Genomic DNA, 25,107 nt, shown 5'->3' with positions numbered 1-25,107 from the left:
GGTCGCACTCAGAGGCTTGCTGTGTGAAAGGGGTCACCAGGACAAAAGTCAGAACTCCAGCCCTAGAGCATTTCCCAGATCTACTCCCACTCTGCGCACAGTGGATCCTGAGCGATCTAACCTTTCACCAAGAGCCTCAGTGCCCCTCTCCCCTCAGCGGCTGTGTTGGGATCCCCAGTGGATCCAGTCCTCTCCCACTGGATAAACTCACCCGCCCCTGAACTTCCCCCTCTAGCCAGAGAGGTGCCTGCACTGAGCTGCTCCGTTGGTTTGCAGCCGCCGTGTCTCCTCCCTCGCAGGGCGAAGAAGGGAAGCCAGGGCGGCCCTTCCAGGAAGAGGACCGGGGGAAGAAGCAGAAGAGAGCCGCGGGTGCCCTCGGAGCGCTCCCCTCCTTTCGCTCTCTCCCCGGGCTCTGGGTGGGAGTTACTCCGGATGGAGGCGCCCGTGTGAACAGGTAAGCGGAGCGGGCAGGGAAGGGGGCGGCCAGCCGCGGGAGAGCGCTGAGTCCTGCACAGCCGGAGAGCGGAAAGGAGCCCGGCTCCCACGGCTGGGCCCTCCGCCAGGGGGTGTCTCACTCCCGTGGGGAACCGGGCGGCTCAGCCCCAGCGCTCTGCGGTGCCCGGCGCTGCGCTCAGTGACCCAGCCGGAGTGGGGAGGAGCAGGGGTCTGCCTCGCAGCGGTAGCCGGCAGCGTCACCCCCTGCTGCCGGGCTGGGCTCAGGCCAGGGCGCTGCTCTCCCGGGGCACCCCCCAGCAGGCTGAAGGAGGGAGCCCTGTCTGCCCCCCAAGAGGTGTGGGACAGGCAGCAGGGACGGCAGCCAGGGCTTTGAGCAGAGACTGCCTGGGTGGAGATGAACAGCCTCCTGCCAGAGTTTGGACCCCTCTGTCCCAGAGCCCCTAGGGACCCTTTGGGCAAAGCCCCAGAGCTGCCACTGGGCTCCAAAGTCTCACCGGAAACTCTCCTCTACCAAACCAGATGGCCCTGATCCCCTCCCATGCCCCCGACTCAGCAAGGGAACCAGAGACACCCCTGGCACTGGAGATCTTGGGTAGAATTATCCCACGGTGCCCAATCTGGTCCTCCAGCCAGGTTTGGGTAATGCCCACAAAGTGAGGACCTCGTCCCTCCTGCCCAAGTCATGGATGGGGCACTCTGCCAACCCCTGACCTAACACTAATGGCCGTGGAGAGAAGGTTGGATCCTTGTCTGCTGACAGCCCAGCCTCCCCAGGGATAGCTGAAGGCAAAAGCACTGGAACTAGCCATCTCGACTCTGGGTTTCGCTTTACACCAAATCTTTTCCTGCCTTGTCTCTCCTGGCCCACTAGCACAGAGAACAAGGGACTAAACCTTCACCACCAATGCTGCTCTCCCCACCCCACCCCGGACCCCTGTGTCCCAATGAAGTGGCACCACTGTTCCACCATCTTAGCTGCCATAAACTGGTCATCAAAGGGCCATAGCTGAGCACCTAAAAAAAAAGACCTCCAGGTGTGTACATAGAGTTAACCCCATTTTACAGATGGGGAAACTGAGGCACAGAACGGCCAACCAGTAGGATCTCTGGAACCCAGATCTCTTGATGGTCAGTCATGAGCACTAACTACTAGGCCCTGCTGTCTCCTACCTAAGAAAATCAAGTAATGATCGGCTTGATCCTGCTTCTTTTAATGACGGTGACAAAACTCTCATTGACTTTAATGGAATCAGAATCAGGCCACAGTAGACAATATTCTAACCACAGGGGTTAAACGATGAAGTCTGTCAGCATGTGACATTGTATCCTGTCTAGCTGGCCACACAGGCTGGAGTGACATGAGGCGCTTTATCCCTATGTATTCGTATTTGCACATGTTACTAACAAGTGCATTGTTTGTAGAGGTCACTTATTTGCCTCTCAGAGATACAGTACCTAGCACAGGGAGGTATTTGTAAATTTCATTCTGAACCTATTTTGTTATGGATATGATACCACAAATTAAAAAAAAAAAAAGTTTGCACAAGCTTTTTAGTCATCCTTGGAGGGTGTGTTACGTAACAACACAAAAGAGTGTCTGAGAATGCAACATTCCCCCCAAGGGAAGAGAAGCTGGATTTCAGTGGCTACGATTTCAGCCATTTTGGCTACAAAGAAAACAAACTATGGTCTACAGAGACCGACTCTTTGGGACTCTTGGCATTTGACCCTTCAATTGACTGTCAGCTCACCTTCCAGTCTAGCTGGGAGTTCAGTCCGTTTCAGAAAAGGAATAGACAGGAGATTGGATGGCATGGGGAATTAGCAATGGTGAGAAAGGTTCAAATTCAATAAGGATGAGCAAACCCTCAGTGACTGAGAACTGGTCTCCTCTGATGGCTGTTTAGTAGTTTATGTGGAAGGGATTTGCTGGGTCTCAGTTCAAGCCCCAGTGGAGAGGTATCCAGAATACATTTTTTAAAATCACTAATATTGGTAACCTCGACTGGTCCAAGATTGACTCGGCCATGGAGACCAACTAGCCTCAGTAGTGGTCCCAACGTTGAACCATAACCATAGGCGGCAGGTTATATGGGCTCAAGGAATATTCAGGGCTGGGGGCCCTGCTCCAGCAATATTTGGAGCTGGGTCTCTCTCCCGGCCCTGCCTGGATCGGGCCCCGGCCCCCGCAGGTCTCCTCCCGCCCCGGCAATTCCCTGCCTGAAAGAAAGCGGCGCGTGCCTCTCCCGTGCCTGCTTGTGCTGCCGGTGTAGCACATTCCTATGCGGAGCGGCTCCCGGCAGAACTGCTGTCTGCTGCCCCAGGATTCTAGCGCCCCCCATCCCCTAATGGCAAGGCAGGCTGCCATTCCTCTGCCCCAGCCCTGAGCCTGTCCAATGCCCCAAACCCTCATCGTCAGCCCCAACCGTCATCCCCCCACACCCTAATCCTCTGCTCCAGCCGGGAGCCCCCCTCCTGCATCATGAACCCCTCATCCCCCCACACCCTAATCCTCTGCTCCAGCCGGGAGCCCCCTCCTGCATCATGAACCCCTCATCCCCCCACACCCTAATCCTCGGCTCCGGACGGGAGCCCCCTCCTGCATCATGAACCTCTCATCCTCAGCCCCAACCCTCATCCCCTCGCACCCTAATCCTCTGCCCCAGCCCCGAGCCCCCCCCCACGTCATGAATCCCTCATCCTCAGCCCCACAGCCCTCACCCCTGCACTCCCTCCTATCCCATCCCCTCCCAGAGCATGCACCCCCTCCTCCTTCCCACACACCCCTTCCCACCCCCAAACTCCATCCCAAAGCCTGCACCTTGCACCCCTCCTGCACCCTAATCCCCAGCCCAGACCTGCACCTCAGACCTCCCCCCCTCAACCCTCCTCCCAGAGCCTTAGGCAGGTGGGGGTGGAGTTTGGGGGTGTAGAGTTGGGGGGGCAGGTTCTGGGCACCACCAAAATTTCTATGAACTTGCCACCCATGACAACGGGGGGAGACCTGCGGGGGACAGAGCCCGATCCAGGCAGGGCCGGGAGAGAGACCCAGCTCCAAATATTGCTGGAGCAGGGCCCCCAGCCCTGAATATTCCTGGTGCTCGGGCACCTCGAGCCCATATAACCTGCCGCCTATGGTTATGGTTCAACGTTGGGACCACTACTGAGGCTAGTTGGTCTCCATGGCCGCGTCAATCTTGGACCAGTCGAGGTTACCAATTTTAGTGATTTTAAAAAATGTATTCTGGATACCTCTCCACTGGGGCTTGAACTGAGACCCAGCAAATCCCTTCCACATAAACTATGAACTTGCCACCCATGACCATAACGGATAGGCAATGTGAAAGAACTGCTGCCTCTGGTGTAGATGCAGAAAGGCATCGTCAGCGTCCAGGACTGTTAATCCAGCATCTTCCAGGAGCACTAAATTCACACACTAAGAAACACCTTTAACAAAGCATGAGACATCCTGCTAAAACCAGATTCTGCTCGTACACAAGGCTAGTAATATTACAGGGGATAGCTGCCCTTTGTGCTTCAGAGGAGCTGAAGATGAACCCCAGCTGTGGTCAGGAGAGATTACTGCCACCTGCTGCAGCATTCCACAGGTAACCAGGTGAATTACAAAGGGTTTCTTGCACTTTTCTCTAACAAGACACAGAATCCTGGACTAGATGGATTTCTAGTACAGCAATTCGTGTGGTCCTAATGTACTCATACACGCTGGTGTGATCACTTAATTACCATGGGGAGAGTTAATACAAGTCTTTGTTCAAGTGTGTTCCTTTTGTTGTTCCACTTGGCAGAGCCAGGTAAATTGGCACCAGAATGAGCTTGTTTCCATTTACCTTTGTTCAGGCTGAAAGCAGCTGGCATGACACTGTGATCGCTGGCATTCCTTGCATTCGTCAGTCTATTACAAGCAGGATGTCTCAGCATTTATTTCAGGGAGAGGCACATGGGCAGTCAAACTAGTGAATCAGATTGCTGAGGAGCGAAACTTGGCCGGTAATGATGTACAGTAGGTGGACCGTGGAGGAGGTGGTTGAAAGCTACAGCAGGTGTGCATTGTAATGAGAGATTAATTAGTAGACAGTGAGTGAGCATAAATAGGAAATCTGGTGGAACTGAGGGTGGCAGGGATCATTAGCTGGACAAAACAGTCTGAGTTGTGCAAGCGGGAACAAAGACAAGTTGAACTGCAGTGTTCTGGGTTGCTGTCTTTGTTTGGGTCTGTGACTACTGGGGACAGTCTTTAGGCCATGAGCCAGTTAATACAGAGTGATTTGATCACACCAGAGGGAAAGCCTATGAACTAGTCAGTAGCATTATCTCTGCCCAGCCACAGGGTACAAAGAATTAAACTGTGCCAATCATTCCCATGTTCAGTTGTATGTTACGTCTCCACACCAAAGCCTTCATCTGCTTGTGTCTCTTTTAGACTGTCTGGGCTCCAGGACAAGGACTATCTGTTTGTGAACACACTGCCCAGCACAACAGGGCCTCAGATTCAAGCAGGGCTTTTAGTTGCTACTGTAATATAAATGTTTAATAATAGAGAGTGAACTTGCCTATCCAGTATATAAACACACACACACACCCCATATTAATTTATAGAATGGCTATTCTGGTACCAGCCTGGTGTTTAATACGGACTCAGTTATCTAAAGTAAGGGGGGGGGGCTTTGAAATGCTGAGCTACAGTAGATTATTCCATGAATTGATTTAAACAAAAAATTTTTTAACATAAAACTGTCCCTGAGGAGTAGCATTAAAGGGTGGGGCTGCTGACTTTAGGAACGGTAACAGTCATTAGGTTATTTTACAGGAATACAAATAAATCAAAATTTAAACACCCAGCCAAATCCTCAGCCAACAGCTAAAGCAGATCACTATTTATTACAAGGCAGCAGTATGGCCCAGGGGCTAAAACCTCAGGCTGGGAGTCAGGAGACCTACATTACCACAGGGAGACCATGGCAAAACCAGGAATGTAAAGTCACACATATTCCCTCTCTTGGTCTCAGTTTCCCCATCCATGACATGGAGGATAGTGATAATGACCGGCCTTTGAACAGTGCCTTGAGATCCACAGGTGAAAAGCCCTGTATCAGTGTTCAGAATTGCACTGTGCCCTGAAGGTCGCTGCACATGGAGCCTGGCAGGCAGCCAAAGAGCACACTTTCTGCAGGGAAAGAGTGGCTCTCAGCTGAACGTTTCATGCTGCAGGACCCAGAGAGATCAACCCTGGGAACGGCCACCAAGAGTCTCCCACCGCTGAGACAGGGTGGAGCAAGAGGCATCTCTGAGATTAACAATCATGATTTGCAGCTTGAATTGTACCTAGGAACACGCAGGAGCTGCACAGAGGTGCCTAGCGCTGCTTGTCCTACTCAGCAGTGCTATATATAATTTTTATTACTGGTGGTATTTGCATGAGCTTCCTTCCCTCCTTAGCATGAGGATTTTATGACCTTAGCTACCCTCAGCAAGGGGACTCTATGTGCTGAAAGCAGGTGAAAGGGAAAACAAGCTCTGGGAGGGAGCTGGTAAGACCAATTCATACCTTAAAGGGGGCGTGTTCAGGACTGTACCTGGACATGTTCAGCCTCTTGTGAAATAAAAGGGGAAGGAGGCTCATTTCCCAGGCACTTTGGTGCCAGGATCCTGTGGTGAGAGACGGGAAGGTGTTCTGAGCAGTGTAATGCAAGGCTTAGCAGGCATAGGTTCTCCTGGCCAGAGAGAGCAGGCGTCTGTGCTGTGACCTTCCTTGCATTGCTCCAAGTGCTACCATATGACAGCTGAGCTGATTTTTCAAACAGGTTGGCTTGGAAGGAGGTAGAAGTGGCAATGTCCAGAGGAGCAGCAGCACATGGAACCTCCAACGCTCAGGACCGGGGATGGGCCTGGATGGTCTTGGTGGCCACTGTGCTGCTTCAGGGGCTAACGCTGAGCTTCCCCTCTTGCACTGGGGTCTTCTTCACAGACCTGCAGCGTGAGTTCCAAGCCACCAACAGTGAGACGTCATGGTTCCCGTCCATCATGACGGCAGTGCTGCATGCAGGTGGTGAGTACGATGCCAAGTAGCTGCCTTCAGCTTCCTCTCCTGACTAAGCCAGTGCACGTGGTTCGTTAATAATGGGCCTTTAAAAATGTCATTCAGGTAGATATACACTGGCAGTTTGATGGCTATGCGGACGGGGACAACACCCAAACATGAATAGTGACCAAACATTGGCTGTTCAGTGGCCTGCATGGAAGGAGTCTGATGGGTCTCTCCAGCACTATTGGCCTTTGCTGAGCATCAAAGTAGAGAGGTCACAGGTTGAAGGGGACATAGATGCTGAACTCCCTCATCTCTCCAGCTCAGCCTTGAGGCACCTTGGCAGGGTAAGCCATGTGCCACAGAGACAGAGGCCTAAGACAATCCCCCTTCTCACCCTGTCTTCTCCAGAATGGGGAAAATGAATTTCCTCTTCCACAATAGCCCATCTGATACACCTGTCCCTTCCCCCACTCTCTGTCCCCAGAGAGCAGGACCACCTGCATGTGCAATGGGACAACTTTGCCCTCCATGTTTAAAGGGATGCTGAGATGCTTTTGCTAGACCCATATAGTCTAGATCCTGAAATACAAAACAACGGCATTAAAAGCAACTCTTTGGGCTGTGACGCAAAACCTAGGCAGCTGCCAGTTAGCTCAGTGAAAGAGTTTAATGGAGCTGGGCTGACTCAGAGTTCACAGAACCACAGAAGTTAGAGCTGGAGAAAACCATGTTCGGACTCAGTTCATACTGGTCAGGGGACCTTTATCTCTGAACTATGCAAGAGATATGAGCTACAGAGAATGGGCCAGTTTCATCCCTGCTCAGAAGGGAGGTATAAGGGGCGTTTAGTATCTTTTCTAAGTGAAGGCTGCTTTAGTTTCTGCCGGGTACTTCCCAGGAGCCACAGCAACAGAGGCTGGAGCAGGGTGCGCTTACTGGACATGATTTCCCAGCCAGTGTCACCCACTTTGGGGGTTCTCCTGCTGTCTGGGGGGGCTCCTAGTGGAGGGGAAGTTGTGACCATTTTGTGCCACCACAGGCTGGCAGAGACTTTCCACTGCTGGGGGCCAGCAGCCTGGGATGGGTTAGTGGAAGCCGGCACAAACCAAGGATGACTTGAGCCATATAATGAGAATGTGAGCTCTGGCTGATACTTGGCACCCCAGAGCCAACGCTCGGTTTCCTCTAGCTCACTGGTTTGGCTCCTTAGCCCCTTCATGCTCTTTGGGCTCAGCCTTGTGCTGTGCTGGAGCTGCTGCCTCAGTAGAGTTCCAGGGCTTGAAACTTCTGGGGACTCTGAGCTCTGCCCCTGAAGCAGGGGTGCCGATTCCACTGTGCCTGTGTGTGTAACCAAATGCCTGAGCATTGTCGCTGGGAGTCTTTTCGGAAACAGAGAAGTAATGCTGTGGAACGGTCACCAGGCAGGCAGCTGTGCCACATATAGCCCCGGTCACAGCCCTCGCTACTTACTGGTATAACTCCAGGCCTGAAAGCTGATCTCCTTCCCAGGAACGGGATTTGTATTAAAATGCTCGCTCCCAGGCTGTGCAAGGAGAACAGCCACATGATCCAGGGTCTGGAGGCCAGGGAGGGGGAGGAGCCACAGCTGGGGGGGGGGGGGGGCGGGGAGGAGAGAAAGCAAGATTAACAACAGTTAGCAGCACTTAACATGATCAAAGAGCTTTGTGGTTAGTAATTAATTAATCCTCACAGCCCACCAGGGGAGTGAGTATTAGGAGCCCCATTTTACTGATGCAGGAACTGAGATACCAAAAGCTGAGTGACTTGCCCACCATCATGTAGCGAGTCAGTAACAAACCTGGGATCAGAAGTCACGTGCAGGGCTAGGAGTTCTTTATTCAAGTGTAAGCTGAGGGCTAGGCTTGTTGGAGCTACATCCTATGGGGCCATACCAGTCCTCCCACCCTTTAACTCCCTCCCGAAGGCTCACTTCTACCATGACATGCACAAGAAGGGACTCAGCCAAGTGATTCTGTCTCTATGTACATACTTACCCTAGAACCCCTTCCCAACTGTGCTGCTCACGTGCCCTCACATCTTATTGCCATGACCTCTGCCCATCTTCCACCATCCCCTGCCTATTGTTCAACTGCTCTTCCCCCACCCCTGGCCTATTGTTCTGGTGCCCTTGTTACATCATGTCTAGCTACAACGGTAAACTCCTTGGGGCAGGGACTTTGTCCTCTTATCTGTGCTGCGAGGTACTGAGCTGACCTGTGGCCACTATAAAATAAGAAATAGTACTATGCTATACAGGATATAGAATACACACAGATATGCCTATATGACTTGTGAACCCCCCCTGCTGGACTCTATTCCCTGAGCCCTAAACCCACCAAACCGAACTCCACCATGTGAGGGTCGTCCCATCCCCATTATCCAGCCTGCTTATTCATGTCCATGACTGTCTGTAACCTGTTTGTATGAGTGATGTACCCCCACTGCCTCCATCTGTGTGTATCTATTATTATATAATAGTGATAGATGTACACACAGAGAAATACTACTCAGGTAAAGCTGATCTATATAGGCCATGCAAAAAACCCACACACACAGCCCTCAAAGGATTCTGGTTGAATCATGGTAACTAGGTAACTACAAGACCAAAGCTTGAGTGTTTATGATTTCATTAGCACTCTGAGGACATATGCTAGCTTTATTCCTCTGTTTCACCTAGCTGAAGAATTTCAGGAGCTAGCTTACTGAAATCATATACAGAACAGCCGTCCACTTAGTAACATGAGGAAAAGAAAACCAAGGAAGCTTTAGATGTTTAAGAATCAAAAATAAACCCTTGGTCTTTTGGAGTCCATCAGTGTGACCTCTCTCTCTAAGGGCCTGAGGAAACTGACCTGTAAGAAGAGGCTAAAAGAACAGGCAAACGGGTTAAATTAATTCTTGGTGTGATCCTAATGGAGATGCGCCCATAAAATATCTGGCCCATTCTGGCAGATCTTGGCTACAGAAATGACTCGGAGGATTAAATAACTCAAAGAGAAATTAAAATGGTTTAAGCTGAGTCATGGATTAATAATTACATAAGAGGGTGAAATGGTGCAAGGGAAAATGTAGGCTTGATGTCAGGAAAGATTTCCCAACCGTAAGCTCACAATGACTAATCAATTCCCAGAGGGAAGCAGTGGCAGTCCCAGCAGCTGAACTCGATAAACAAATCCTTCAGGGATGTTCTGGAGGGAACAATCTGTCACTGGTAGGTGTGGGAGGGGAGTAACTCCCGTTAGCTATTAATAGTTTTTTCCATCTCTTACTTTTAGATTCTGCTCTTAATAAGTACACATACTTTTTCAAGAGGGGAAAGTGAGCAGTCTGATCATTTGGATTGCTCCTAGAAAGGCTTAAGTCCTGGTGAGAGGATGCTATGCCTGCAAAACATGAGGAGTTAGGAAGGCTGGCCTAGTGGCTAAGGTGCAACCGTAGGGATCAGAAAACCTGAATTCAATCCCTGGCTCTGCCACTGACTCCTTGTGTGACCTTGAGACAATCACATGGGTTTTCTGTGCCTCAGCTCCTCACCTGTAAAACAGGGATAACAGCACTCCCTACCTTACCAGAGTGTTGGGAGCTGCTCAGATATCTCAGCAAGCACCTATAAACAGTAAGTACTATAAACAGAAGAGGGGTAGGATGCCTCCAGTAGCACAATCCTGAAGAGCAGTGCCTTACACCTCCTGTGCAGAGCATGCTCCCTGAGCTAGTGGCAGCCGCTCACAGCCAGCACTGCAACTCACCTGCCTGTGTAACCAGAGATCAGAATAGTACAGGTGTGCAAGGAAAACTCACTCCACCACCACCCCAGGCTCTGCACACTCAGGGGAGTGACAACTAAAATGTGGCCATTGTGTTTGATTTCAAGACTCTTATGACCAGGGGGGAAAAAAAAATCCATCTGGCCCCGGAATGGAGTGTGTTTTGCTCAGCTCTCTGTGTATCTCTCTCCATCTGTCACTCCTGTGATTGTTCTGTAAACAGACTATCTGAGCTGGGACTAGGGGAAAGGAGAAAAGCATGCTGCCAAGGGGTCAACATCTGAACTGTTTTCCTGGTTACACACGCATACCACCACACCTTTTTCTGCTTGGAGGTAACACTTTAAAAAAAAAAAAAACAACACTGAGTCACGCTCATGCCAAGGCCACATCAGAAGCAATCGGTTGCTGTCTGGTTTGTTCTGAATGGATTGAAAGATACATGGCTGACAACCAGGTGAGGCATTCAAAGGAGTTTTGCACCTCAGTAGAAACAGCTGGATGCAAAAATGTAAGGCACAGGTGCAGAAGAAGCCTCATGGGAAACTTTCATTTTAAAAGGTATTGCTATTAAAGCCCTGTGGAGATAATTAGACCAGTTTACACTGCTCCACCTAGATTGCACTGGTATCTATAGCAGAGAGATATGTTCACAGAGGCCTAAATATTCCAAAGTGACTAGAGATTTTGGGTGCCCAACATGAGACACACGATTTCCAGAGGCAGGTACTTAGCACTTTCTGACAGTCAGGCCCCTTCAAAGTGTGTCACCCAAAATTGCTAGTCACTTCTAAAAATTTAGGCCATAGCATTTCAAATATACTTTAGTATTAGTTCTAGTTATTACATCTTAGTACAGGAAATGCCTATTCAATTACCACATGCAGAAGCTGGATTCTTGGAAAGTAGCATGAAGCATGTTGGATTGTTAGCAGCAAAACTCAAAATCTTTCCTTATTAAAATTAATCCCCTTTGGGTACAATATGGCCCAGTACTAAAATGATCATCCTTTGGAATAGCAATAACTAATCAAGTATTCATATATCAAAAACAACCACCCTACTAGAATTAGCAGATTCCAACTAGGGTCACTGGTTTTCAACCTTTTTTCATTTGCGAACCCCTAAAAAATTTTGAATGGAGGTAATCTTAGACAGTCTGCAGACACCCAGGGGTCTGCGGCCCACAGGTTGAAAACCACTAACCTAAGTAACTGATACTTTGTCCCTGCTGGAATCAGAGATGTGCTAACTAGAGCCACATTTAAACATATACGTTGTTAGCACGCAAGCATGGTTTCCCTACCCATTGGGGAATTATTGATTTGAGACTCGTGTTATAAAACCATGGTAAAAATGATCTCTGGGGACAGTCTAAAATTTGCCATGTTGGAAAGCAGCAGGGAATGCATTATAATACAATTTGATCTTGTTTGTGTAGGCGTGATCAGACTGTGTTATGGAATTATCTGTTCTTTACAGGGCAGAAACATGGTTATACTTTTCAGGCATGTTTATCCAGAGAACGCCAACCCATCTTACAACGTGGTCCCCTGACATCTTGCTGTATGGATGGGACTTTAGGTCTATCCTGGTTCTCAAAAGATAATTGCTCTCATCAATAGTCAATTGGTGTTAGAATGCTGCTTGCAGCGACTGCATTTGAACAAGGTTGTAGTTAGCATGGATGGGGTCTTACGGGTCAAATATATCACGAGACACATTTACAATATAAATCCATGTTGTGATGTAGATGGGTGGGTCTTAACTGCACTTACCTCTGTTACACGTAACAAGCCGGGTTGTAACTGAGTCCAGGAGCTGACCACAGTGGGTGGAATTTTCAGCTCCCACTGAAATCTCTATCACTGGCTTCAACTGGAGCAGAGTACAGCCTAATTTAAAAGCCCAACCCAAACCTGAGTAGACTACAGCCAATCCCGAACCCAAGCCAAGCCTGGGAGCGTGGAGTTGTTTTGTACCAGACCTCCCGAAATAGAATAAGCCCAAATATACACACTTCAAACTAAGGACTGTCTACATCAATAGTTTGCTGCAAGCTGGGCTGTAAATCTACCTCGCACTAACCTGCCATGGTCTAACTATCCATTTGCATCTAGACCAAAGCCTGTTAAACTGTTCGTATGCGCTTCAGCAGGGTGCATATGCACATGGACGGTTAGACCCGGGAAAGCTAGTGTAGGGTAGTTTCTTGCCCCAACTCACCCCATACTAATTGTTCACGTAAACAAGCCCTCAGTGATAAGTGGCTACCTAACCTGAACCAAGACTGAATATATGCTCTGCAAATTACATCCGACCGACCCCAACACTTGTAATTGGGTCTGGGTCAGGTTGCACAGCAGAAGCAGGCCAATGCCGAGTGCTTTTGAAAAAAAAATCAACCCCTCATAACAGAGCTGAGGGGCATGAAAAAACTTAGGTGCCTTTTTAATTTTTACTTACCTGGCAGCGGTCCAGGTCTTCGGCGGCACCTGGGCGGCGGGTCCTTCAGTGCCGCGGAAGACCCGGAGCGAGTGAAGGACCCGCCGCTGAAGTGCCACTGAAGACCCGGACCACCACCGAGTATTCGAATCAGGCCCCGCACTTTCTAAAGCCGGCCCTGGAGCAGGGCCCCCAGCCCTGAATATTCCTGGAGCCCGGGCACCACAAAATAATATAACTTGCTGCCCATGCTGGCTAGTGCATTGGAATTCAAAGTGCTGTCCAGAGCGATCACAATGGAGCACTCTGGGATAGCTCTCGGAGGCCAATACCATCAATTTGCGTCCGCACTACCCCAAATTCGACCCAGCAAGGTTGATTTTAGCACTACTCCCCTCGCCGAGGAGGAGTACAGAAGTCAATTTTAAGAGCCCTTTAAGTCTACGGAACGGGGTTGGTTGTGTGGACATATTCATTTTAAAATCGACCTAACGCAGCTAAATTTGACCTAACCCCATAGTGTAGACCAGGGCTAAAAGGCCTTGATCTACAAAACCACCAACAGGCAAGAACCTAGCTATATCAGTGACCTCCAACATCTCCATTCATGGCCTGCTGGGACAGCTGTGCTGCCTTGGGACAATGCAGGATGCAGTGGGTGGAACTGATGGTAGGTTGTCCTCATTTGAGCACAGCTTTTGGAATGAGCTACTAGAGGAAATTACTGATCAAAAGTCTGACATTTTAAAACATGCAGTAACTCACCTTTTTGATCGTTTACTCACCATAACTGGAAGGATGCAAATATGCATTGGCTGAGGCTTTCAAAGCTGAACATGCAATGGGGCATCTAAGACTGCTAGGCAACTCTGCAAAACCTCTGCTAACATATATACCCACAAACAGAGCTCTCTAGAAAATGGGAAGAGCAGATGACTCACTAATGTTCACAACAGACCTTGCAGCACAAATCTAATTCACCCGTTCAATGCTTCCATGGAACAGCAATGGGCACTATGGAAACCCCTATGGGAGAGAGATCAATAGATAAGAATATTGTCAGAAGGATCATTTTAGAGATCTCCATCACCCAAGTCTGTCCCTGTGTTTGGCAACTCTTGGCCCTGCCCAGACTTGCTGTTCCTCGAGGTTTGTTGGTTTAAGCAAACATAACCTTGCCTGCACTCCAGTCTGCTCTCACCCCACTGTGGGGCAGTAACACTCCATTGACTTTAATAGACCTACGGAGCCCCATCCAATTATTCCAGCTTTGCCACACTGTAAGCAAAAGTAGAATTTGACTCACCAGTCTCCACCAGTGCTGCTCAGCATAGCAGATTGTCTTGAGCGGCCTCTATGCATTGAGCTTGTGATTTTTTTACTGTTTTCTTGAAGTCCTTCCTTACTACTGGACTCGTGAGCCTGTATGAGAATATCAGCTTTCATTTAAAAAAAACAAAAGTCTGTAACGTTCATGGTTGCAGAAAAAAAGCTTGAAAACATGAAGAAAAAAAAAACACATTCTAAAGGCTCAGAATCCAAAAGGCAAAGAAAAAAATGAACATGCTTTTTGTTTGTTTGTTTGTTTGTTTTTAATCTCATAAGTTTTAACCCAAGCTCATGGTTTTAGGGGGATGGACTCATTAATTCTGTATATTTGGGGCTGGCTATCCTACTCCACCATCCTTTGGGCTCACTACTCAGAAATAAAATTCTGCCCTCAGTTTGCTGAACCTGCAAATTACCTTTTCAAAGGCTAATTCAGCTATGAACAGGTGAAGTTTCTCAAGCAGATCAAAATATAGGCAGCTGCAGCCTTCATTTTAATCAAACTCAGCTGTTTGCTTGACAATTGTGGATTTTGTTTCAAACAGCACACTGTCTTAGGCCACAAACATGAGCCAAGCTGTTTTCCCACTCTGATCAGTTGCTGATGCTGAAGCTTGTAAGCATTTTAGATTCGCTTATGTAATGCTATATTAAAAAAAACAAACTGAAAACCTTGGGCCTCCTCTTAGGAACAAAAGGGAAACTCTAGCTTCACTTCCTCTTCCACTAGAACACAGGCCCTTTAAACAGAGCACATTCCTCTCTGGCAACTTGCCAGCATGTCAGTGCTATTCTTACCCGGCCCTAAAGAGATGTGACCCAAATTTGCAATGCTGGGGACTAGATTGGCAATTTACCAGGTGCCTATGGGATGCTGCAAAACTGCATACATTTACATGTACTTAACTGATCACACATCCATACTTGCTTGTGCACAGGGGCGTCTCAAGACAATTGGTCACCCTGAGTAAAACCTCAATGTTCTCCCCCCCTCTCCGGCCTACCTGGTAGTGGGGGGGCTGCTTCCTATTCCCCACAGCTCCAGCTGGTAGCTGCCCCTCCCTGGGCAGCCTCACTACCTTCATCCCTTACCACCCTTACAACTGACTAGTCTGCCTATAGCTACAGTGGCCTCTGCTTGTGTGTTATATTTTCCTTGCTAGTGAATAGAAATCACTTGTTAGCAGAACTCACCAGTAATGTAAACAATAAAACCCAGCCCTCCCACTGGAGATGTACAGCAGACATGGCTCTGGTCTCTTTGAAGCATTAGACTCTGTAACTACATCTCTCACTATATCACTGCACTACTCAGTTTCTGCCTCCCCAAAGGGGAACTAATGACACTTACCCCCCATTTTCAAGTGTGTTGGGATTGCCAGACATAAGGAGCTGCATCAACAACACAGCACTAGTACTCTCTGAGGCAGAGCAATTGCAGGGCAGATGCACAACTCCACAGACCACAGTTTAAATGCCTGTGACCCTAACAGGTTTGACTTCAATGCATCCTTCATTCTGTTACTACATAGAATCATAGATTATTAGGGTTGGAAGGGACCTCAAGAGATCATGTAGTCTAACCCCCTGCTCAAAGCAGGACCAATCCCCAAATGGCCCCCTCAAGGATTGAGCTCACAACCCTGAGTTTAGCAGGCCAATACTCAAACCACTGAGCTATCCCTCACCCACAAAGCTCTTGAAACAAGGCACTACTGGGAATTGAACCCAGGATCTCCTGTTTACAAAACAGGTGCTTTAGCCAGCTACGCCATGGTGCCTGTAGTAGTGCTTGCATGATCATCTGCAAGGGCACTTCCTATCTTCCTACCATCCTTGACTTGTTTCGGGACTTTTCTTTAGTGGGAAATCTCAGCCCTGGCTGAATGTTGCCCAGTTCTAGACTTCTGAAACATCGGATACTCTTTTACTTCGCTATCAACTGCTGAGAGCTCGGAATGCCATTCCATCTCTTTGGCTCAGTGCCTCCGGGTTAGCCCTGCAGTTGTTTTCAGCTCCTTTCCCAGGAAGCAGAGCACTGAGCTGGCCCTTAGGGATGCTCTGGGACTGCCGAGGTTTTAGAGTCACTTACTGAAATGTTTTCAAGCAGGAACCCAAAGGGATAGGAGCTGGAAGCTGCTCAGGTTCCAGTGGGACCCATCAGCAAAGCACTAACAGGGAGCTGTCAGCAAGCACTGGCTCCATAACTGATGTTGAAGAAAGAGGAGCTGGAGAGAGAGGAAGGAACAGTTTAAAGAGGGTTTTGCTGGAGGCTCAGAGTCAGATGGGAGGAGTCATTAGAGCCAGCGAGGGAAACTTCTGAACAGCTGCTGTGATCTTTTAATTAGAATTTGAACTACACTGCAGAGTGTGAACCCAGCTCTAAACTCTCACTAGCTTTATGTACAAGCATTTTAAGGCCTCCAGCCCTGCAGCATCTGGGCACTTCATATACATTAACAAATTAACCCCCACAGCATTCCTCTAAGAGAGGAAATTTGCACTATCCCCTTTTACATGTGGAGAAACGGAGGCCTCAAGCAATTAAATTACTTGCCAGGGTTACACAAGAATTCTGTGTCAGAGCTGGGCTAGAACCCAAATCTTCCATGTCCCAGGCCGGTGCCCAACAAGCTGATTTGGGTCTCCCAGAGTCTACTGCCAAGTGTAATACTCTGCTGGACTTCGTGAGGCTTGAATTGGCTCTCCTTGAGCCGGCACCTCCCAACTACAACTGATAGGGACTCCAGGACAAAGTCAGCCTGGGCAAAGTCTCTGGGAACTGAGCCCACTTGCACAAGAATTCATCTGTTTCTAGTTGGGTGGATTTTCTCTGTATTTCACTCCTCTTGTTTCTCGCTCTTGGGTGCTTCATTCCACCATTTTCTCTCCTTTATACTGCAGTAGCATCTGGAGTATCTGCCCATCTGACTTGTCCCCGTCCCTTCTTCTTCTCCTCATAACCCCCTCTCACCCTCACATGTCCCTCCGTCCTGCAGTACAGGAGCCCTCCCCAGCCCTTGCTCTGCTCTTATAGGGGGATCAGAGTGCCAACTGGAAGCTCTTTGGATTTGGAACAAACCTGGCAGTGGGAGTGGGAAGGGGGCTAGGAGTATCACTGTGGACTGCTCCAGCCCCTATACACCCATGGAGCTTGTGGGGGAGCCCTGGCACTGAACTGGAGGCTCAGAGATGTTTGTAAGACTTAATTGCAAAACATTTAAAAAGCCACGTCATGATTATATCTCTGTCCCATCTCCCTTCCTAGAGGCCTGTAAATGGAGCTAAAGCTCTTCCCAGCATCTATTCCCAGTGGAAACAGAAATCCAGGTCATGTTCTTCTCCTCTTCCAGAATGTGCCCAGAATCTATACCATGTCCACACAGAATTCCATTTGAAGAACCTCCCCCCACCACCATTCAACCCAGAATCTACCCCACAGAATCATGGAAATCCTTTTTTTGTTCTTACCCTAACAGCCAGTGGATGATCAGATCAAGGGAGTCTTCTCCCTTACTGATGTAAGAGAAGCAGACCAGGGGGTTGGGGGGAGGGGGTAATCAGGAGAGTTGGGTCTTATTCCTGTGTGACCAGGGACAATCACAGGAGAATTCCAAACTAAATCATATTGTGCACTCAGAACAAGTGGAGCTTTGTTCCTGCAGCCACTAGAGTAAAACCCAAGACAGAACAACTTGTCCATCCTTGATTCCTGCCCTGATGCTTATTTGGTTGCTTTATAGGGCCCCTCTGCAGCGTCTTGGTGGAGCGATTTGGCTGCAGGTTCACTGTGATGCTCGGTGGCCTACTCAGTGGAGTGGGCATGGTTGCCAGCTCCTTCTCCAAATCCATCAGCCAGCTCTACATAACAGCCGGCTTCATTACTGGTGAGTACCAAGTTCAGTCATGAAAAAGAAATCACTATGGTTGGTATTAGGATGTAGCTAGTGTCCAGGGAGGAATGAGTGCATAGGTTCCTTCTCTTGTCTGACAAACGGGAAAGATCAGAAGAATCGCAGCGCAGTAGGATTAATGTCCTGAATAGCCAGTACTCTTCTCCATTCCCCTTTATTCCACCCATTGTTCAGCTGGGTTCCCTGGGAACTGCTTCTCCTGTGAGCTGCACAGGGCTATGGGTCCCAAATGGGGACAATCAGTTAAAAAAAACAAAAAAAAAAAGACTACCACTTTTAGAAGCTGGCTGGTGATTTATTTTTGAGGAGCAGGGAGGGAGCATATATCCCATACAGCACAACAAATTTTTCAGACTCTAATTTCACTGGAACTGGAACGGGGTATGTTGGGGAGAAATGTTCTCCAGATAGATTGTGTGTGTCCACATTTCACTCCTCCCAATTTAGAGGGATAGAGACACCTTTTTTCTAAGAACAAACATAATAATGTGGTGGGGTTTTGTACAGAAGTAATGAAAATGGGAACTTGCCAGAAGCTGGAAATGAGCAACAGGGGACGGATCACTTGCTGATTACCTGTTCTGTTTATTCCCTCTGAAGCATCTGGCATTGGCCACTGTCGGAAGGCAGGATACTGGGCTAGCATCCAAAGAAGAGCAACAAAAATTATTGAAGGTCTAGAAAACACGATCTATGAGGGAAGATTGAAAAAATTGGGTTTGTTTAGTTTGGAAAACAGAAGACTGAGAGGGACATAACAGTTTTCAAGTACAAGTATGTAAAAGGTTGTTATAAGGAGGAGGAAGAAAAATAGTTTTTCTTAATCTCTGAGGATAGGACAAAAAGCAATGGGCTTAAATTGCAGCAAGGGAGGTTTAGGTTGGACATTAGGAAGTGGTTAAGCACTGGAATAAATTACCTAGGGAGATGGAGATTCCACAATCATTGGAAATTTTTAAGAGTGGGTTAGACAAACACCTGTCAGGAATGGTCTAGATAATTAGTCCTGCCATGAGTGCAGGGGACTGGACTAGATGACCTCTCAAGGTCTCATTCAGTTCTATGATTCTAGACGGACCTTTGGTCTGACCCAGTATGGCCACTCTTATGTTCTCATGGAGGTGGTGTTGGACTTCTGCTCTCTTGTAACATAAAACAATGAATTTCTGCAGCCAGATCACCTTGGGATTTGATCCTATGGGATCTCACACGCAAAGCAAGGTTAGAATTGGTCAATGCTTGGATGGGAGACCTACAAACAACTCCCTAGTACTGTTGAGGATTCAGTAAGCATCACTTTTGTCTCTGAACTCCTAGTGAACCAATACCTCAAAATGGTGTTGTGACGGCACAAAGCTGCTGCTGCATGAGATGTAAAATGGAAGCCATGGCCACTTCTGGTCATTAACAATCCCATAGCAATTGTAGCAAGAATAGGGTGTCTTGGACACCTCTCAGTTTATATATGTATGCTCAGCCGAAGGCTGCCTGCAGCTTCATATAGGTACTGCATTCAATTTCATCTCTTATCCTGAATTACCAAGTAGCATTTCTGTGTGCTGCTGTAGAGCTGACATCCTGCACCGCAGAAGGAGAAGTACTCCAGTGGTGGAAGAAGGGGTGCTTGGGTCATTGGGGTCTTTCCAGCCAAAAAGCACTATATAAAAATAAGATATATATTTTTTTTTTTAAAGGCCTAGGATCCTGTTTTGGCTTCCAGGCGGGAGTGACTGTACTGGGCTACTACTTTGTGCGCCGACGGGCTTTGGCCAATGCCCTAGCATCCACCGGTACCTCCATCGGCCTCACGCTGTGGCCGTTGATCTCTCAGTACTTGCTGGATGAGATGGGCTGGAGAAACACTTTCCTCATCTTTGGCGGGGTGCTGTTGAACGCTTGTGTCTGTGGGGCCGTGATGAGGCCAGTCCAGCTTGGGCCTCCCAGGTCACCGCTGCAGCCCCGTCCTGGACAGGAGCCAGGCAACTCAGCTGAAGATGCACAGCTATCCAACGGAGCCACCTCTCATCAGGTGGTGCCCCCACAGCAGGCCAGGTTTGCTGCTTGCAAGCGGACGCTGCAGAAGTACCTGGCTTTTGATATCTTCTGCAAAAACAAAGGTTACCAGATTTACACCATTGGTGTGGCCTGGATGGTGATGGGCTTCGTGCTGCCCCTCATCTACCTGGTGCCCTATGCTGTCCGGAACGGGGTGGAGGAGCGCAAGGCCGCCCTCCTTATCTCCATCATCGGCTTCATTAACATCTTCATGCGCCCCATGGCTGGGCTGCTCTCAGGACTCAATATCTTCACCGGGAAGCGGATTTACCTGTTCAGCCTGGCCGTGCTGCTCAATGGTCTCAGCAATCTCATCTGCGTCATCTCAGCCGACTTCAGCGTGCTCATCCTCTACTGCCTCATCTACAGCATGTCCATGAGTGGCATTGGGGCGCTGATCTTCCAGGTGCTGATGGATGTGGTGGAGATGGACAGGTTCTCAAGTGCCTTAGGCCTCTTCACCATCCTGGAGAGCGTCACCATCCTCCTTGGACCCCCACTCGCAGGTGAGAGTGCAAAAATGTTATTGGAGACCCATTGGCAGCAGACTGGGGAAAGGACAGGGGGTATTAGGCCTCTGATGACAGACACTGCGGAATGTAACAGGGAGGGAATGAGGAGCTATCAAACCACCATGGACATTGGGGTGGGGAGCACCATTACCAGGAGAGTCAGAAGAGAGTTATCAGCCCTTATTCACAGGTGGTTTAAGGGCTGAGGAGATCATGATCTGTAAGTCCCTATATTGGGAACGAAAGATTAATAATAAAGGGCTCTTCAATCTAGCAGACAAAGGTGTAACAAGATCCAAAGTCTGGAAATTAAAGCTAGACAAATCAGACTGGAAAATACAGTCTAAATTAACAGTGAGGGTAATTAACCATGGGAACCATTTACTCAGTCTCCCTCTTGATAGTCATTGGAGTTATTTGCTGTGTTATACTGCAATAGTCTATGCAGAAAGGACAGGACAGAGACACCGAGTGGTTTTGAGCCCCTCCAGTAAAGTGGGAGTTCATCTAGGTGTCTTATCAGTATCTCTGCCCCTTCTGCGTAACATACTGTGGTACAACCCAGCAAATAACTCAGATGGCTGACTACCCAGAGGAAAACTCGGTACTGACTATGAATCCCAGGCTTAGGGTCTGACTCCTGACTCAGTAGGAACTGGGTGTGCTATGGAGAGGACATGGCTATGCCCAGGGGAGTGAATTTTGTGTTGTTCTGCAGCAGCCCATGCTGGCAGGGCCAGCTCCAGGTACCAGTGAAGGAAGCAGGTGCTTGGGGTGGCCAATGGAAAGGGGCAGCACGTCCAGGTCTTCAGCAGCAATTCGGCGGCGGGTCCCTCAGTCCCTCCCGGAGCAAAGGACCCGCTGCCGAATTGCCACCGAAGAATGAAGTGGCGCGGCTGAGCTGCCGCCGAAGTGCCAACGATTGCGGCTTTATCTCCCCCCCTCCACTTCACTGCTTGGGGTGGCAAAAAAGCTGGAGCCGGCCCTGCATGCTGGATGCACAAAAGTAGCAATAACTGATTCTGAGGACAAAGATATTCTCCAATGGTGCCATAGATACAAAGCTGCGTACAGAGTCATCAATTCGGCATGACAGCAGCCAGAACGTGCTGCTGCTTCAAGCCTGAATTTAATCTCCTGAACAGGTTGCCGCACCTGGAAGGGCCTGAAAGGGGCCCAGCCAGTGGTTAGATCAGAGTAGGATGGTGTAGGATTGAAGAGACTTTGAGAGTTTGGGTGGGATACGCCAGCCACAGAAAAATCAAGAGTTGACAGCCAGTCCATTATGCTGCACTGGTATGAGCCTCATGCCATATAACCCACCTAACACTGGGGAAATGCCAGCCTGCCTCTGCCCAGGCTTATCAGGATGCCTCTCTCTCGCTGACCTCACTTCCCTCTTCCCTTTACATATCTGGCACATGTCCATGCTATTTTATACTGTCTTGTAATGTATCAAGTGGAGCTCCAGCTGTAAATGACAGGAACACAGCTTTCAAGTGTGCATTCATCAGGGCAGGCCCACAAACTCTGGGGCCATTTTAATAAGGGGATGATAATATCTCTTGTATGTCTCTATCTCCCAGGAGTGTTCGGAGACTTATGGCATCCATGTTTGTTATTTGCTTTGAGATCTTCTGATGGGAGGTGCTGCAGCAGGGCGCAGCCTTAGTACTGTTAATAAAACAGTAGGAATATATTCACTTTTGCTCTTTACATCTATACACTGGGCACCTGTACTGGCATTTTATACTAGTACAAGGAGAAATCCTTACAAAGGGTGCCATTAATTAAGATGTTAACATTTAATGCATGCAAGTAATGAACCTTACTGCAGAATTCTCCCCACCACACACAAGCGTATAGGAACATCTTAAATACCAGCTGAATACTGCCTGATCTAAGTCTTTCTTCCCATGCCTAGCTTGAGAGAGAGTTAATTATTTGCACACAGTAAATATCAACATTTTAATGGTCAGTATTGTTAACAACCCTTCAAGATGACTTTATATTTTTACAGCACTTAAGAGCATTGGTTAGCTAATGTCTGTTGCTCTGCAAAGTTTCCCCATCCTGACCGAGCCATTTTAAAGTGTTTTCAGCATAGAGGCCAAACCGAGTTAATTTGTACAGACCGCTCTCTTACTTGCTTTGTCCTCTGATTTCAAGAGTTCGCAGGGCAACACATTCCACTATTCAGTGACCATCAGCAGCAAGGGTTATGGGGCCCCAGTTGCAGAAACGAAACAAAAATAAATTGCGTGAGATGGAAACTGGGTTGCCCTCCCCCTCTTCTTCCATGACGTGGCCTCTTGTGGAGCAAACATTCATGGCAACAGCAGAAAGCAGAGCCAAGCTGTGTGTTCTAATAGCCCCAAGGCCACACACAGAACTTAATCCTTGTGTGGACAATGAGCATTGGCCTGGTTCAGACAGGAAACAGACCAAGCCTTTTGGGGGCTATTTCAGAGCAATATTTGCTATAAGTGCTATTTCGGGGAGGGGGAACGCATACAACCTGCAGTAGCCATAATGCCACATCTTTACTTAGTTAATTTCTTCATTCTTCCTCTCGCCGAAAGCGGATGTCTACACTGCACCTGGAAGCATGCCTCCCAGCCAGGCAGACAGACTCGCACTGATCAGCTCAAGCTAGTGCACTAAAAAATAGCAGCATGGTCATTGCAGCACTGGCAGAGGCTTGGACTAAGCCCCTGAGCTTGGACCCACCTGGCCCCAAGTCTGACTTCAGGTGGCTAGCCAGAGCCTCCGCCTGCTAAATTAAGATAAACTGCATGAATCTGTCTAGCCAGGCTTGCTCCCAGCTGTAGTGTAGACTAACCCCCACGGACTGTCATTATATCAGCTTCCAGCATCCATATAGTCTGGCAGTCTGCTCCGAAAAGGTATCACCACTTTGTCCTACCATGCTGGGTAGCACTCCTGTGTGCTATTAAACAGCTGCCCTGTTCCACTTCAGAAGCAGCTGCATTTCAGTGGTGGGTGAACTGGGTGCCGTGTATGTGGCAGTTTGTGAACTGCGTGGGTCCCTGGGGACTGTATCAATGTAAGATACTATTCTTTGGTGTGCAACTTTGCTCTGGCTGAGCTCTCATTCTCTTTCAGGTCTTCTGGTGGATATAACTGGCCACTTCAGTTATGTCTTCTATGCTTCCAGCTTCTTCATGGTGTCAGCTGCGCTCTTCATGGGTCTCAGCTTCTGTGCTTTGGACAGAAAGAACAAACTGAAAGAGGCTCTGAAGCCAACCTCCAATAGCCCCTCCAGATACCAATACACTGAAGTGCCAACTAACCCAGAGCTTGAAAAACAAGCCCCTCCTGCCGTCATGTACATCACAAGCATCTGAACAAAGAGGAACCCTTAGAATTCTGTGGCCCACACAACCGCAACATGTAGCATAACTGGAGGCAGATGGGGGGAAATGCCTGCTTTCCACAATAACCCATCTGCCTCCTGCAGTGAGTATCTACTCAGCAGCGCTGCCTCAGATTCCAGATGGAAGATCCAGATCAGAGGCAGAGCCCAAAGCCTTGCAACAGCAAGAAAGCCAAAGAACAAGGAGCACTTCTTATACCTGGTGCAAGCCCATAAGGCAAGGACAGTAGTTCTGTGACTTAACATGTGTGTTACTTTAAGCTAATAGAATTAAATTGACAGTGACTTTTTTTTTTTATAAAAAGGCTGTACATTTGTTTATATATTTCAGTTTTTAAGACTGGAAAGATTTATTAGGTTATGCACTACAATGATTCCTGACACAGAGACATTAGTCGCTGCTGGAAGAGTTAAAATACCACTGAATCGCCTTGTCTGGACATGCCAGCCTAGCAAAGACTAACTTTGCAGTGAAGTCATCTGGTTGCCTCCCACGGGGGCAGGGAAATCCCCTTTCCTGGGGGATGTGATGCTGCTTTCTCCCCTGTCCCCGGATATTGCATGGATATTACACAGGTTGTAGAACCTAGGCTTGTGCCTGCTATCAGTTGTGTCTAGGCCAAATGAATTTTTTTACACGCTAGTAACCAAATTATTCCTGCATTTCAAGGGCATTTTCAGGAAAACAAAGGTTCAAATCCAAAGCCCCAATAAAACTGGACAGACTCAAAGTGCCTACATTTTATAGCCTGTGCCATGATGTCTTAAGCTCTCTCCTCTCCACCTTTACCAGGTGTGCTGCAAGAAAGAGTCTGACCGTTCACGGCCAGTGTAAATGCACTAAGAAACAGGGAGAATGAGTGGCAAATACAGGAATGGACATTTTGTCTTTCCAGCACTAGTCCAGGACCAGTACTTTGAAAAATGTACTGGGCCTGAAAGCAATTGCACTAGTCCAGACATAGGGCCAAGTTCAGAGTCAGAGTAAGCTAGACTCTTACACTCAGAGGGCCAGATCCTCATCTTATGTAAATGGGGATAGCTCCTCATCCAAACCTCAGACTTAATTACACCCATTTTCCACTATAAGGGAGTCTACGCTGGTGTCATTTACATGCCAAAGAGTCAGAAGAAATTGGGGCGGGGAGGTGTGGGGGAAATTTAG

General features: G+C 48.5%; 1 protein-coding gene and 1 long non-coding RNA gene across 4 annotated transcripts; one reads left to right on the top strand and one right to left on the bottom strand.

Moving 5' to 3' along the window:
* The first annotated feature begins 261 nt into the window (after positions 1-261).
* On the top strand, positions 262-25,107 carry SLC16A5 (solute carrier family 16 member 5). The gene is made up of 5 exons (XM_039501457.1): positions 262-454; positions 6,279-6,523; positions 17,808-17,951; positions 19,673-20,539; positions 23,672-25,107. Exons 2-5 carry the CDS (start codon positions 6,307-6,309, stop codon positions 23,911-23,913), a joined length of 1,470 nt encoding a protein of 489 aa, XP_039357391.1. The 5' UTR covers positions 262-454; positions 6,279-6,306; the 3' UTR covers positions 23,914-25,107.
* LOC120383382 lies at positions 6,518-16,366 on the bottom strand. Of its 3 annotated transcripts, XR_005588436.1 has the most exons (4): positions 16,157-16,366; positions 14,042-14,157; positions 13,521-13,761; positions 6,518-8,108 (listed from the first exon to the last, which is right to left on the bottom strand). It is a non-coding gene; the product is annotated as an uncharacterized LOC120383382 (long non-coding RNA). The 3 variants fall into 3 exon arrangements; XR_005588434.1 differs by lacking the exon at positions 16,157-16,366 and having other exon boundaries at positions 14,042-14,601; XR_005588435.1 differs by lacking the exon at positions 16,157-16,366 and having other exon boundaries at positions 13,521-13,647; positions 14,042-14,601.

This window comes from Mauremys reevesii, linkage group 15 (genome assembly GCF_016161935.1).
Source record: "Mauremys reevesii isolate NIE-2019 linkage group 15, ASM1616193v1, whole genome shotgun sequence".
NCBI classification, from domain to species: Eukaryota; Metazoa; Chordata; order Testudines; family Geoemydidae; genus Mauremys; species Mauremys reevesii.
Note: the sequence above shows the minus strand (reverse complement) of the source record. Positions and strands in the feature narration are given on the sequence as shown.

What these genes read in the sequence shown, in the direction of transcription:
- SLC16A5 (XM_039501457.1), top strand. Translation starts at nt 6,307, where the DNA reads ATGTCCAGAGGAGCAGCAGCACATGGAACCTCCAACGCTCAGGACCGG. An exon ending in GGCAGTGCTGCATGCAGGTG is followed by an intron (nt 6,524 to 17,807) that starts GTGAGTACGATG and finishes GTTGCTTTATAG; the next exon opens with GGCCCCTCTGCAGCGTCTTG. An exon ending in CCTTGGACCCCCACTCGCAG is followed by an intron (nt 20,540 to 23,671) that starts GTGAGAGTGCAA and finishes ATTCTCTTTCAG; the next exon opens with GTCTTCTGGTGGATATAACT.